Genomic DNA, 15,581 nt, shown 5'->3' on the forward strand with positions numbered 1-15,581 from the left:
CATCATTACACGACTATTTTACGCACTTTTCTCAATTTGTTCTCAGTATGCTCATTATCAAAAACCCCCTAAGACTTTCATTCCTAATGGATTGAGCGTCCTGTCTTTAGCTTTGTTGATAGCCCCTTAGCTTTCATACCTTTTTCTACCAAATCCGCAAGAATGAGATCCGTTCCTGTCATAATTTAGTAAAAGCACCACATTGTTATCATATTTCAAAGTCCTACCGGGTGCACCTATGACCGAGACTCCAATTGGCCGTGGCTCAGCTCTCTCCGTTACAATTGAGTGGTACGTAATTTCACCAACTGAGAAATATTGTAAGTATAGTTCAGGGAAATTTTTGGAAAAAGCCAATTACCAATAGCAGTGAGTTCCGGCGCCCGCATCATTGGAGACATATTTAAGGCGTCAAAGCCATGCAATATGTGATGGAGCCTGATAGCCTGGGTTAGTACAGCGTGATTACTGTCGAGTGAGAACAAAGCACATACGGAGGGTCTGCATCGCGATAGTTCGGTTCCCCCTTCTCAATTGGCAGTATCATAATCGTCACACTGTTCTCGTCGTTGGCTTTGAAAATGTTGTCTAGAAGCCAGTGTCGATAGATCTCGGAGCGACGCCAGTATTTATCACGCTCCTCTTTTGTAATCTGTTTGGCGACATCCCTTCAGTAGAGTTAGCGAGTTGTCTCATCGGTAGCGGCGCAGTATACTCACCATTGACGATGAACGGCTCGATGCACGAAGGGCGGTTTGCCGAATTTCTCCTTGTACTTGTCTCTGAAGTCGGCCAAGGCATAGTATGCGTCATGATAGAATGGAATACCTCCAGCCTGAAGACATATGAGTGCATATCGCAACTAGAATAATTTCATTCTTACAAGCTTCAGATATTCAACAATATCGGGGTTTTGAAGTCCGTCAGGACAATCTCTTCTCCACTCTTCGGCCAGTGAAATGTTGATTCGAGAAACCTGCAGGGCAGATTCAAGACCTTTGACGAAGTTGTCGATAACCTGAGACTGGGATGGATTTGTAGTCGGAAGATAATCCGAGGGGTACAGGATGTTCACCTGGGTCTAAAGGACTAAACGAGTGGACAACGAGTTTGAATTGGGGAGCAAACCTTGGAAGGGGTACGAAGCATTGGAGAGGCTCCATACCACACCGAAATGAAATCGGAAAATCTTGCAATATCCCTGCCGAAGAATACCGGCATATCAAACTTGCTGTAGCAGTGTCATTTTGTAAGGATGTATTCTGCCTAGATTCATACAATATGTGCCTGACTTACGGGAAGTGACCGACCACTCCATCGGTATCCATGATTCCTGTTGAAGGGCGAATTGAAAAGACTCCGTTGTAGTCCGCAGGTTTACGGCCACTTCCATTAGCTATTGAAAATTTAGTATGCATCATCCAGTCTGGGATGCGGAGGGGCACAAACTGTCTGAACCAAGGGAGAAATCGAGCCAGTCATATGAACCTATACCAGCCGCACTACCACTACTGCTTCCAGAAGGGTTCTGATACCCATCACCTCGAGGATTGAAAGGGGCAGTAAATTCGACGCATTCCAGCGGCTCTTCGTCCATAACCATCGCCTCGAGCTTTGTCTTGCCGAGAATTATAGCTCCTGCATCTAGAAGAACTTGAATGCAAGCTGCATTTTTGGAAGCGGGCGGGTAAAGTGCGTCCCACGAACGATTGCACAAGGTCGTCTTGTGGCCGGCAACGTCCATATTGTCTTTAACCACGATCCTTGCTCCATCAAGTGGACGCATCTTTGATGGTTGGTAATAGCAGCGAGATGGTACTACGACTCGGCCATGTATACCAGCCTGGGGAGAATCAAGTTTCACTAGAGTATAGCAGTGTTAGCGACCTAATCCCACAGGGTCCGAAGTGCTCTTTGAAGGTGCACTTATCTTCCGGAGTGGTCTGACGAGGGTTTGAATGTACACATGAATGTGGCATTAAAATCATGATAGATTCTCCATGGCTGCCAAGTCCGCCCCTTTGCAGAAACATAAGGGCCAGCAGCGACCGTGGAAGATGGAGTACCCTCGACAAATGTCCATGATTTTGTATCCCATTCAACTAATTCTTCGATGACATCAGATTCTAATCGCAAGTCTTCTTGCTTGCTCCCATAGAACACAAAATTAGAGTAAAATGCAGAATGAATAACGTCATCTCGCTCAAGTTTAGTCGCGCGAAATTCGCGAAGTGATGCCCTGGAAATGACTTGTCCGGGCTTGGTCAAGTACACCAACGCTAGCGAAGGAGTATTTCCGTGGATTGTAAGAAAATTCTAACAGCAAATTAGCGAATGAGCTCAGCATCACAAGATAAATAATAGCTTGAACCTCCTGATTCAATATGAGGAGATACTCAGTTTCACCCAGGGTAATCTTCAGCTCCTCCTCAAGAGCAACACCGACTTTGTCCGCCACTCTACGGGTCACCATTGTGGGCTTCAAACCGATTGTGTCAGCGACAGACCTGTTCCAGCGTGATCCAATCCCAAATTATTTGAAGACAGATTACGGACTAACCGCTGCCTAACAATGTATTCAACACGTTGGATGGGGGTTGTTTCGAGTCACCAAGCCTGTTGCCTCACCGTATCTATCAGATCTTTAGGTTCTTGATTGGCTGAATACGACAGGCGGTAAACACCCGGACCTTACCAACAGCTGAGAGCGTCAAACCGAATTATAGGCTTGCATTAAAATGTATATGCCAGTATTAATTGTAACTTATTGTCCTGATTCAGCGGTACATCCATTTGCACTATATCGCGCTGCTCCACACTTGGAATACTCTGTCCACTTTTTTGGTGGGGCCCTCTGAAGCCCTAACCTTATATCAACACGATCATCAAAAGGCAGATAGGATTAAAGTAGCTTGACAATGTTTTTATCTTCTGAGGTTGGGGAACTAATAGGAACTTACTCCGTATATACGTTGTATTTTTTTTTTGGCAATCAAAGTCGGTGTATCCCTGTAAATTTTGTACTGTGCACGGACCTTAATTAGGCGTCAAATACGAGGTGTAACTCGCTGGGATAACACCAATTAGACGAGGAACGGAGTGTAGCACATACGAGGGGCTCTTATATTATGCTAGTATGGAGTGACAGTGTGGTCAGGCTGAGTGATCGAGGCAAACATAATTCAGTCGCTATCCTTCGCCTCGTCACGGCGTAAACGAAGCAAGTCTCTCAGGCGTATGCAAGGTTCTCTCCAGATAGAGATGAGAATCACGAGACTGTTATAATACTTCCATATCCTTTGATAATCTGAGAAGTGATAACACGGAAATTTAAATTGCATTCTTCCCGATTTGAAGCAAGGACTTTAACTCATTAAACCATGGCAGGCGCGTTCAAATCAGCCCGGCTGACCTATCGCGCTATAGAGAACAATGACAAAGACAACGCTTTCATTCATTCTCTCCGCCTCGAATCCGGGTCGCGTGCAACCAACGAGCCTACCCTCTTCAAACCGGTAAATAAAGCTTCAACTGTGTTGGCGGCTGCTGAAATCCGTGACGAATCATACATGGCTGTTTTGATCTGCTTGCCAGCTGATGATTTTGAACCGGAAAGACCTATTGGACGCATCGATCTGCATCCTGAACCTAAAAAGCTATTACAACACCATCGTAATGCTGAGGTGGGGATTCAGATCAAGGAAGAGTATCAGCGGCGAGGCTATGGAACCGAAGCGATCGAGTGGATACTTGAATGGGCGTTCAAGTATGGAGGCTTGCATCGTGTGGCGATGAGTTCTTTCTCTTTTAGTCCCGGAGCGAGGCGATTGTATGAGCGGCTGGGATTTGTGTATGAGGGATTGCTGAGGGAGGTTATGTGGTTTGATGGCGGGTGGCACGATATTGTTTGTCAGTCGATGCTCGAGGATGAGTGGCGTAAGAGGCAAGAGAAGACTGAGTAAGGACTCTTCTACTCACAAAATTCCATGAAGTCTTTTAGTGAAGAAGATCTATTACAGCAAAAACAAAGTAGCTAGAGACTAGCTCTGGATATTTGGGATGTTCGCGAAGGGCGACACCCAAGATCATACTTCAGAATTAACAATTGCATCCCTGGTAAGAAAAAACCAACTGAGCGATACCAACGGCCAATTGTAAAAGAGCAATTACAATCGATAACCCCCCAACTACCAAAACAACCCAAAATGTATACCATTGTAATGGATTCCTCCTATCCCTCCACAGATCACGGAGTTTACTCGGCTGCTGCCTCTGACAGAACTCCTGCAGCTTCGCAAGACGCTTTCCATATAAGGGAAAATCATCTTGTGAACTATACGAATCATCCTCTTGTAGTGTGTTCTCGAAACTGCGGCACGAAATAGGCCACAATGATGGTGGCAGGGCGTCAATCGTGCTATCATGGGGTCGTGTGCAGAGGTCTTCCAAAAGTGGATCATAGAGAGACTCGTCTTGATCACGGAGGGCTTTGAGTATCGATTTGGCAAGGGCGCGGGAGCTGCGTGTTTGTGCAAAGAGGAGTCGGTAGGACATGAGGACTTCTTGGTTGATTTGTACGCCCATCTCGAAATCGTGGCTCGTCTCTTCGTCGGTCTTGTATAATGCTCGCGCAAGTCTAGGGAAAGCTAATTAAGCATTGTTCGTGCTGATGAGACATACACCTACCGTTCAAGTATCACACTGTTTTTCACTTTCAAAACACCCAATACGCAAAGGCTAGGAAACCGGAATACACACAGTGTTCGCGCCCCTGGATCGAAATGCAGGTGATCAGTCAGATTATCAACCCACTCCAGACGTATCTTCCCTATCGTCTTCAGAGTGGAGTAGTTCAAAGTTGAGAGAAATAGAGCAATTGACTTCTCATTACCACCGTTGCTGGTGTTGCCTCCGGTCGTTGGTCGCCATCGACCTGGTAATGAAAATCTCCGAAAGACCACATGGATCGGTCGACGCGCGATGTCTATATTAAGAGCTGGAACAGAAAACTTTCTGTATTGGACGCCGATCGTTGGTTGGCCTTCAAAATCTTCCCACCGTGTCTTTGGCTGTAGTGTCATCGAAGCCCAACAGAGCACTGCGAATATTGCAATTAGGCAAGCCGCCTTTTCAGCTGATGTACTGAGTCGTAAAGCATTTTGAGCTGTCGGTTTGGGTAACGGATTAAAAGTATCCCAAATGTCTTCGATACTGTCATCTTCACCCAGTTCATGTATTTTGACACAAATGGTGTTGAACCATACCCAGCAATCTTCTGGTCGAGATGGCTTTTTTGCGCCAATGAGGCCCCATATTGAGTCATAATCAGTGCTTAATAGAGATTGGAAGCACGATTCTAGGAACCTGCAATATGCTGTAACACCAGGCCATCGTTGGAATTGTTCTTGAGGTACGCCGAACAAGTTCTCTAAAGCAGTCAAATGCGCCACCTCCACAATTGGCTTGAGATGCGACTTTGAGTTTCGTTTCAATTCGAGATCTGTAGTACTTGTGTATATCCTCGATTTTCGAGTGGCCATTGTGCAGTACTGCTCTATATGTAGCGAAACATTGAGTTAAGACATGGTAACAAAATAAGAAAATTGAAACCTTCAATATTGGATATTTCTGTTCATATCAACTCGTATTCTGCGAATAAAAACAAAGCACTTGCTGAAGAACCGGTTGCTTTAGCTGTTTTCTTTTAGAACTGTGAGGCTCTTTGTTTCTGTAGGGCTCACCTTACAGGATGAATAGGCCTCGGGTTTGTGCGCTCTGATCCCTCGTACCCCAGTCAAGAAAACAATACCAAGACGGTCGGATTGGTCGCCAACAACGTATCTTTCAGCCCATTCTGCAAGTGCCAGGAAGCAACACACATGGTATGATGTGTGGCAAGACATAGACCTTTCTTCATGAAATCATGGGGAAAGTTCGCAGGCATACTAATAGGGTAGTGATTCGTGTTTGGCCCTTTTCTCCGAAGTTCGGGCGCGGAATGTTCAGTTCATTTTAACCACACATGTAGCTCCGTTTACAACACTGATGTCAAACCCTTTTGGGTTTCAAACAGCTTCGAGCGGGGATGTAAAGAGACCCAGATAAGTACTAGCCATAACCGGTTGACTGTGAACACGTTCTTTACCTGTGGCTTGCAAAAGACCGGTATACTTACAGCCCTATAGGCAAGTGACCTGTAATAATAAAATACTTGATATAGTTCAAAAGTAATAGGAAAATACAGTGGCAACGCAGTCTTGATCTGCTCAAGTAATTACCGTTTAAACGTGGATCCCCAGTATCCTAATGGTAGATATCGATATGTCGAAGGCGTAGGCTTGCAATGGAAGCAGTCGCGTCTCTACGACGTAGCTCTGAAGAGATGGAAATGAAGAGCAGAGAAAGTATTCCTTACCATCAAAAAATCAAACGACATAATTACTAAATATTCAAGTGCAATTTACAAGAAGGCATTTCAACAAAAGTCATTAATTCGCACATGATGAGGCAAAATAATCAATAAGCGGGCCATTGCAAGTCACCTCGCGTCCAAATCACGACCAACATCCCCAATTGAAAGGAGCTGTGAAATCGAATAGATCCATCACATCAATGCCGAGGAGCTGCTGTAAGTCCCCATCATCCCGTTGCACAGCATACGTCGGATCATCGGCAAGAGGGAAGAAAATTTGTTCCGCACCAGCATCCGCTCTAGGTAGAGTAGAGTCAGATGGTTGACTGGTTCCGACAGAAGGGTTTGAATTGTGGCGTAGATATGTATTCGATGATTGTTGATGCTGTACTCCTGGTGGCTTTGTTTGATGAGTTATTGTATTTGGTGCAGCGGGATTCAATTGACATTGGAGCTGGGACTGGTAATCACACGACATCTGAGGCTCGAGAGAGACATTCGATGTATCCAGGACCTCTTTTGAGGTCTGTATTGGGGGATTGGATACTATGTCTAGGCTATTGTTTTGCACATTGTTTGTAATTATCTGCGCATTTTGGTTAGGCTTTTCTCGCTGCGAATCTCGTACAAAGTCTCGTGCAATATGAGCAAACTCCGATACCAGAGATCCCGGCAGCGTTCCACTGGTGGCATATTCGATACGACCAAAATGACCACTAGCAACGTCGAGGAGCGCCAAATTGTTGTTGGTCTGCGGATGCGTCGGGTTGTGTATGACAAGGTCAAAGAGGATGAACAAAGCTGAAATTGGCATCAGTGCCAGAATCCTGCATCGAAGTAATCTTAGTCCTGCTATTTGAAAAGGTAGCTAGGTAGAATTGAAAAGTGATGGGCATACCAAATTGAAGTATAAGCGGCTACTTCGATATACTTGGTTGAATCTAGGATCAAGCACACCGTTTTCATCAATTGTTTCTTCGTCTCCTGCGTATCTGATGCCGTACCCAGATCACCTGCCTTAATGTAAAGCGTAGTTCGTAACAAAGTAAGCAAAGCATTGAAATAAAGATATTGCGTAGTGACAGCGACGTAGATTTCCAGTGTCCCTGGTAGACCACGTCCCGAAAAGTGCTCGAGTGGTCGGAATTGTACTGGTATCGATAGACGCCAGGCTTCAAGCTCAGCATTAAGCTGCTTGATTGAGGCGTGGTAGGTCTCTGCTGAACCCTCGCCGGAGCTCACAGTAAAAATGCTCTCGTAAATGCGAGAAATCAGCCGAGAATATCTGGCAATGGAGAGGAACCAGTCATAGTTTCCGAAAATAGATTCGGTGACCAGAGGGATCGGGCAGCCGATATCCGAGTCCATAATAATCTATCCATGAATGATGGCACCGTCACTATGTGAGCTTACACTTTTTCATCTACTATCGAACGTATCAATGTACATACCGAAGTTCTACCAGTATTAAAGCAGGCCATTTTCTCGAGACAGTATACTACCCAAAAAGTGCAACGGCGCTTATCCTCGTTCAGACTTGGAATTGTGCTTGAAGCCTTATTATATCCCATACTCTGGCACATCTTGGCTGCTTCCGTAACGAGCAATGCTTCAAATTGGTACGCAGGTAAAGTTGTCGAGAAAATCGCCTATCGACCCAATCAGTTGAGTTTTGCACCAAGTCGTTCAACATACCATTGCAGTCAAAGCCTGCATTCACACGTTAGTTAGCGCATATAGAAAGCTAAGTAGAAATGGAATAGTATACTTGCACCGCCATCAAAGATCCTTTCCTCATGATGAGATCTGGCAAGTGAGAAAGAGCACACTCGAAAAGTTTCCATGCTGTTCCAGATCCCGGATCAAAACTACTACCCTCATGGTACTGACAGCCGATGGCTAGGACAGTATAATACAATGCAGACCATGCTTCATATGAATTGGTTGACGAGCGTGGTGACATTTCGAAGGCCTTCTTTTCAAAAGCTTGCCTATCAAGAAAGGGATATATCGGATGCACCTGGCCAAAGTATGCTTGATTACACAAGTCAACTTTCAGTAACTATGATTAACATCAAAAAGGGAATCATCATACACTCAATATAAGATCCCATTAGAGAGGCTGCTATAGACGGTGCTCTCGATTGGCGTAAGGAGTATAGATATGTCATGGAAATTGGTGTTTTGTTCATCTTCGAATTGAGTACCGAATCAATTCGCTGCATCAGTTGGTCCAATTTAGTATGTCCAAGCCGGCTGTTTAACGAACGAACTCGACTAGTGGAAAAGAAAGATAAATTCGAGTTGTGCCCAAAGAATTCCATGAGCTATTTGAAGTAAGCTCCCAGTCAAGAGGAATAAAAGCTGGGATTTTGACCTTAGTTGAAGAAGTCTCGGCTTTGAGAATTGCCGGAGTCTTGCGATTTGACAACAAAAGGTCAACATGTAGCTGGGACACGATCCGGTGGCTTTCATGACCAGGAACTTTGGGCGTGCTTCCATGTTCCGGGCCCAAAGCTGATTGATGAGGAGTTGGGGAAGCATTCTGCTGGGTGGAAGAAATACCAGCTATCTTTGATAATGAAACAGCCGGACTGGAAGCTTTGATGTTGAAATATCGTATATGTTTTAGCAAATATGGAACCATTGTACTGTGGAATCGAAAAACACAACTTACCTTCTTCGTAGACCGACTTTCGTTTCCGAGGCCGCTTCAGATAGCTATAATGACAAGGTGTATTTCGCGTCTATATGAATTAACGGCGGTACACACAGTGTGCATTTGCAAATTTACCGTGCAATTTCGACAAGCTATCTGTGTCTCGTCTTCAAATCCTGCATATCGAATCAGTTGAAACTCGGGAATTTCTTTCGGTAGTGCGCTGAAACATACTGACGCAACGGACTTTGCGAGCCTTGCACGCGTCGCAAGTGCGGGACACCCTTTTGAGAATAACCTCTGTCATACTTAATTTCGGGTTTCTCCCGGCATTATGGGAGGTGTATGTAAGATGGTAGAAGGAGACCAGATAAGTTCTTGAGCTCAATGATGTTTTCTCAGGTACTTCGGCTCCGAACAACAGCGCTCGGAAGCTCGCTCATTGGCCCCTGGGTATGCTGTCATTATATGATTACCGAGTTCCGAATACCTCGATCGTAGTCCAAATAGTGCGTAGTAAGGGATTAATTCGGCGAAAAGCCAATGGTTGATTAATTGCAGATCATCAGCACAATCAGTTATCAGTCGTTGAATGTATGTGGCACTGTGTGCTATGGTTTGGGGGAAGCCCCTTGAAGTGTTCGGGTCCGAAGTACATACACATATATCCAGCTACGTCAGAAGTTCAGCTTTAACTATCTACCATTTGCCATATATAAGTAAAATGACCTTTATAGCTAGGTAAATTGAAACCTATGACATTATTTGGTCGATCAAAAGTGTTCCAATATTCTCCGAGCGCTGGGATTATCACGGCATCTCTGAAGTGTTTTTCCAAATCTATTTCCAGATAATCGCACTCATTTTGATTGCCTTTGGATTTCAAGAAGAAAAAATGTATGTTTGCGTCCGCGAATACTACCTAAAATACTCATATTTACTTCTTTTTATTCAATCTAGCCGATATGTCTATAGAGCAGGACCCGGACGATTCCAGCGACGGCGAGAAAACATTCAACGGATATTCAACAACGCCATCGATCACAACCGCGATTCGTGAAGAAGGACAGGAACGTGAAATCGGTCCCAGTATAGGAGAACTGGCACGAAAATTCTCGAATCAATTCGTCCACCACTCACAAACACCGACAGCGGACTGCAATCCCTTTCTCCCTTCTCACAACCCCTCCCTTGACCCAAACTCGAAGGACTTTGACCCAAAACAATGGATGAGGGCTCTCTTAGACACCACTTCCAGGGACGCTGATAGGTACCCATCTCGAACCTCTGGCGTTTCTCATCGCAATCTTACCGCGTATGGGTTTGGGTCCAATGTGAATTACCAAGCGGATGTGTTGAGTATTTTCTCACGAGTCATTGACATGGCAATAAACCTGATGGGTAGAAAAGAAAAGAGGACTCAGATTCTTCAAGATTTTGATGGCTTAGTGCAAAGTGGTGAAATGCTGCTGGTACTTGGCCGTCCAGGAAGGTACGTGTTCCATAAACATTTTACCTTAAGACTAAGTGGACTGAACCATCCAGCGGCGTGTCAACATATCTCAAGACCATCGCTGGAAGGACGCATGGCTTTAACGTTGACCCAATATCGAGCTTTAATTATCAAGGTAACATTTAATCTGCTTCTTCTTTTGTTGTTCCCACTTCTCACTAGCCTAGGTATCCCTTACGACATGATGCACTCGCGCTTTCGGGGTGAAATTATTTATCAAGCGGAGACGGAGATTCACTTTCCACAGTTGACCGTCGGCCAAACTCTTCTTTTTGCTGCACTGGCAAGAACGCCAAAAAATAGGCTTCCCGGGGTCACTCGACAGCGATACGCTGAACAAATGCGAGATGTGGTCATGGCGATACTTGGTATATCGCATACAAAGAACACCAAGGTAGGCGATGACTTTATTAGGGGAGTCAGTGGCGGCGAGCGTAAGCGCGTAAGCATCGCAGAAGTCATGCTGAGCGGAAGTCCGTTGCAATGCTGGGACAACAGCACGAGAGGTCTGGATAGCGCTACTGCTCTTGAATTCGTGAAGACGATCAAAATGTCGACCGATTTGGGCCATACAGCTGCCGTTGTAGCTATCTACCAGGCGTCTCAAGCTGCTTATGATGTGAGTCAATTTACATTGACGTCCGCACAGTCAATAAACTGATCGCAATTGTAGGTCTTTGATAAAGTCACTGTTCTCTATCAAGGAAGGCAAATCTATTTTGGTCCTGCTGGTTCTGCCAAAAGCTACTTCACCAATATGGGCTACTATTGTCCAGATCGACAAACGACCGCTGACTTCCTCACGTCACTGACAAATCCAGAGGAACGCATTGTTCAAGAAGGCTTCGAGGAGAAGGTACCGAGAACAGCTGCAGAGTTTGCAGCAGCCTGGCGCAACAGCTCGGAAAGAGCAGAGCTTCTGAAAGAGATTGCTTCGTTTGAGGAACGATTTCCGTTAGAAGGAGAGCAACTTAAACATTTCGAAAGATCTAGAAGGGCTCAGAAGGCCCATTTGATGTGAGATGCATTTTGTTCGATCATACCAACGTCATCCATGATTGTTAATAGAAATCCCCTAGGAGAGCAAAATCCCCGTATACGATCTCTGTGCCCATGCAGATTAGTCTCTGCATCAATCGTGGTTTCCAGCGCCTATCTGGTGACATGACCTTCTTCTTTGCCACAATTTTCGGGAATCTACTCATCTCAATAATTCTGGGAAGTGTGTTCTATAAGCTTCCTCAATCCAGCGAGAGTATGAATAACCGGTGCATCCTGTTATTCTTCATTATCCTTTTCAATGCTCTTAGCAGCTCCCTGGAGGTATGAGGATTTACAAGGTAAAACGTGCAATATCCAAACAATTAACACGAATACAGATTCTCACCCTCTACGTGCAACGTCCAGTCGTGGAAAAGCATGCCCAATACGCTCTTTACCATCCGTTCTCCGAAGCAGCAGCGTCAATTATATGTGATCTACCCTCCAAAATCATCTCAACTCTCTTTTTCAATATCCCAGTCTATTTCATGTCTGATCTACGACGTGAAGCAGGCTACCTTTTTATCTTCCTACTTTTCGGTTTTACATGCACCTTGACCATGTCGTCTATCTTCCGTACTATTGGACAAATATCACGCACCATGGCTCAAGCTCTCACTCCAGCGGCGCTCTTTGTCCTTCTCTTAGTGGTTTATACTGGGTTCGTCTTACCAACAATAGCCATGCAAGGCTGGTTACGGTGGATCAATTATCTCAATCCAATCGCGTATGCATATGAGAGTCTGGTTGTGAATGAGTTCCACGACCGGCAGTTCGACTGCACTCAGTTCATTCCGATGGGCCCAAGTTATCAGAACCTCACCGCGAGCGAAAGAGTGTGTGCCACTGCAGGGGGCCTTCCAGGAGATGATTTCGTGAGCGGAGATACGTATATCTATGGCAGCTACGGATACTCGTACTCACATATTTGGAGGTGTGTGGCTTTTCATATCCTTCTATTACATTTCAGGAGACTAACATTGATTACTCGTAGAAATTTTGGGATCCTTATTGGGTATATTATAATTTTCACTGGTGTCTACTTCTTGGCTGCAGAATACGTATCTTCCAGTCGATCTAAGGGCGAGATCCTAGTCTTCCAACGTGGGTTGGATAAAAAACATGCTTCGCGTCCAGATGACATCGAAAGTTCAAACCCGAACAATACTGACCGTCAAGTTGTTGAATTCCGTGGTGAAGAAGACACGAGTGCTGCAATCCAAAGACAAACTGCAATTTTCCACTGGAAAAACGTTTGCTACGATGTGCAGATCAAAACAGAAACGAGGAGAATTCTTGACCGAGTTGATGGTTGGGTGAAGCCCGGTACATTGACAGCATTGATGGTAAGTTCGTCTCTGAGTTATCTCTTTATCATCTCTTTTTCTAATTCACAAAGTAGGGGGCCACAGGGGCTGGAAAAACCACGCTTTTGAACGTCCTTGCAGAACGCATCACTGTCGGTGTTGTCACAGGGGATGTCTTCGTGAATGGCCAACCACGAGCTAGATCATTCCAGAGAAAGACGGGGTATGTGCAGCAACAAGACGTTCATCTAGAGGTTTCAACAGTCCGAGAGGCTCTAGAGTTCAGTGCACTACTGCGACAACCTTCAAAATACTCCCGGAAAGAAAAACTTGCGTATGTGGATGAAGTTATCAAACTTCTGGACATGGAAGCTTATGCAGAAGCCATTGTCGGTATTCTTGGCGAAGGTATAGTCCGAGCCCTTCCAAAAAGTTCATTTCGATGTACTGAAAATTGAATTCACAGGGCTGAATGTAGAACAAAGAAAACGTCTCAGTATCGGTGTTGAGCTCGCAGCTAAACCGGAATTGCTTCTCTTCTTGGACGAGCCAACATCTGGCTTAGATAGTCAAACAGCATGGTCTATTACTGCACTTATCAAGAAACTTTCAGATAATGGACAGGCTATCCTCTGCACCATTCATCAGCCATCAGCTATGCTGTTTCAACAATTTGACCGTCTCCTTCTTCTCGCAAAGGGTGGAAAAACGGTATATTTCGGCAACATTGGTGAAAATGCACGCGAAATGATCCAATATTTTGAAAGTCACGGCTCTCGGGTATGTAGGAAAGATGAAAATCCAGCTGAATGGATGTTAGAGGTCATCGGGGCCGCACCCGGTGCTGTTGCTAAACAAGATTGGACCGATGTATGGCGGAACAGTTCAGAATACAGTGATACACACAAGGAACTCACTCGTTTAGAAGACCAACAAAGGTCCGAAGCTACACATCAGCCAGCGAGTGATGCATTTGATGAGTCAACGGCATATGCTGCTAGTTTGACAGATCAGCTCTTCTTGTGTACCAAGCGAGTTTTCCAACAATATTGGCGTACACCATCATACATCTATGCCAAATTGGTCCTCTGCTTAGGAGCGGTAAGACTTCCAGTTTTATATTCATTCCCTTCCCACCCTGTACAAGGACTAACTTATTTGCAGAGCTTGTTTATTGGTGTCTCATTCTACAAAACTAAGAACACCATGCAAGGTCTTCAAGACCAAATGTTTGCTGTCTTCATGTTGCTCGTCATTTTTGCCTTCCTCGTCTACCAGATCATGCCCAACTTTATTCTACAGCGTGACCTGTACGAGGTCCGCGAGCGTCCTTCCAAGACTTATGCCTGGTACATCTTCATGTTATCCAACATCATTGTTGAGCTGCCATGGAACACATTCGCTTCCCTATTGATATACTTCCCTTTTTACTACCTGGTGGGTTTATACCGCAATGCTGAGCCTACAGATACCGTTCATGAGCGAGGTGCCTTGATGTTTCTCTTGACATGGGCTTTTATGGTTATGTCTGGGACCTTTTCACACATGATGGTTGCTGGGCTTCCAACTGCAGAGGTCGGAGCTATTCTTGCCCTAATTCTGTTCGCCTTGTGTCTGATATTCTGCGGGTAAGTAATGAATCCATCTTAACCCCGGAAACAAGCATAGAATTGGGGTAGCTTACAAGACAACAGGATTATTGCGTCCCCAGCTGCGCTACCGGGCTTTTGGATTTTCATGTACCGCGTATCGCCATTCACCTACCTCGTCAGCAGTCTCCTCTCAACCAGCCTCGCTAACGCCGACGTGCAATGCGCCTCCTTTGAAGTGCGCAATATCCTACAAACGCCATCGGGCGAAACATGCGGACAATACCTGTCCCAATACATGGCTTCAGCGGGAGGCGCTGTCTACAATGAGAACTCGACAGAGAACTGCGAATTCTGTCCTTTAGCATCAACAAGCGAGTTTCTCGCTTCTGTGAGCGTATTTTATGCAGACAGATGGCGCAATTTTGGCCTATTATGGGTGTATATCATTTTTAATGCTGTGGCCGCGCTCGTACTGTATTGGGCAGTGAGAGTACCCAAGAAAGGGAATTCTGGTATTCCAAGTCTTCGACGAAACCAGTCCTAATAATGCTCTCAATCCCATTCTATATCGAAGCTCGCTACTATCGTGCTCCTTTCTGAATTCGCGCCAAATTGTGATGAGCAACGAGCGAATAGCCCGACCAGCGATTAACCTGCTCAACCAAGGCGGAAGGGACGTTAAAGCTTCACTCCCACTGCACTAACAAGTCATCTATCACTCTGGGATTCGGAGTATTTCGTATGTCCCGTTATCCCCTGTACATTTGTTGTCGTAGTTATTTTGTTTTCTGCTTAATATACTGTATAATAAGTTTCATATTGTTCAAGCAAGAGTTGAGTTATCAGTCGTCCTAGTGTACCCTGTACAACAATAGCAGAATTTATTTCACAGATGGGAACCTCGCCAAAATTAAAAAAGATGCAGATCAAGAGAAATTCCCTAGCCCAGTAATACCGGTTGACAATGGCAACTCTACCCAAAAGATCTATGCGAGCGATGATGATGTTCAACACAGGCTTGGGTTATTGTAATTTGTTATCCGGGTACCCTTACAAA

At 45.1% G+C, this 15,581-nt stretch overlaps 4 protein-coding genes across 4 annotated transcripts; 2 read left to right on the plus strand and 2 right to left on the minus strand.

The window, feature by feature from the left end:
- Nucleotides 1–57: 57 nt before the first annotated feature.
- On the minus strand, nt 58–2,473 carry BHQ10_006570 (uncharacterized protein; the record flags this gene model as incomplete). The annotated part of the gene is made up of 12 exons (XM_040879171.1): nt 58–83; nt 140–175; nt 237–308; nt 362–438; nt 495–668; nt 720–835; nt 884–1,081; nt 1,129–1,231; nt 1,297–1,396; nt 1,450–1,863; nt 1,965–2,316; nt 2,372–2,473. 12 exons carry the CDS (start codon nt 2,471–2,473, stop codon nt 58–60), a joined length of 1,770 nt encoding a protein of 589 aa, XP_040735074.1.
- Nucleotides 2,474–3,380: 907 nt separating this feature from the next.
- Nucleotides 3,381–3,962, plus strand: BHQ10_006571 (uncharacterized protein; the record flags this gene model as incomplete). The annotated part of the gene is made up of 1 exon (XM_040879172.1): nt 3,381–3,962. The coding sequence occupies one exon, from the start codon at nt 3,381–3,383 to the stop codon at nt 3,960–3,962; it is 582 nt and encodes a 193-aa protein (XP_040735075.1).
- A 2,592-nt stretch (nt 3,963–6,554) lies between these two features.
- Nucleotides 6,555–8,375, minus strand: BHQ10_006572 (uncharacterized protein; the record flags this gene model as incomplete). Its single annotated transcript, XM_040879173.1, has 5 exons — nt 6,555–7,239; nt 7,311–7,786; nt 7,864–8,061; nt 8,108–8,122; nt 8,181–8,375. 5 exons carry the CDS (start codon nt 8,373–8,375, stop codon nt 6,555–6,557), a joined length of 1,569 nt encoding a protein of 522 aa, XP_040735076.1.
- Nucleotides 8,376–10,036: 1,661 nt separating this feature from the next.
- Nucleotides 10,037–15,068, plus strand: BHQ10_006573 (uncharacterized protein; the record flags this gene model as incomplete). Its single annotated transcript, XM_040879174.1, has 11 exons — nt 10,037–10,563; nt 10,617–10,699; nt 10,752–11,203; nt 11,258–11,601; nt 11,664–11,907; nt 11,964–12,559; nt 12,620–12,971; nt 13,028–13,340; nt 13,399–14,033; nt 14,097–14,560; nt 14,627–15,068. The coding sequence occupies 11 exons, from the start codon at nt 10,037–10,039 to the stop codon at nt 15,066–15,068; spliced, it is 4,452 nt and encodes a 1,483-aa protein (XP_040735077.1).
- Between the last annotated feature and the right edge of the window lie 513 nt (nt 15,069–15,581).

This window comes from Talaromyces amestolkiae (assembly GCF_001896365.1).
Source record: "Talaromyces amestolkiae strain CIB chromosome Unknown scaffold12.1, whole genome shotgun sequence".
Classification (NCBI taxonomy): Eukaryota; Fungi; Ascomycota; class Eurotiomycetes; order Eurotiales; family Trichocomaceae; genus Talaromyces; species Talaromyces amestolkiae.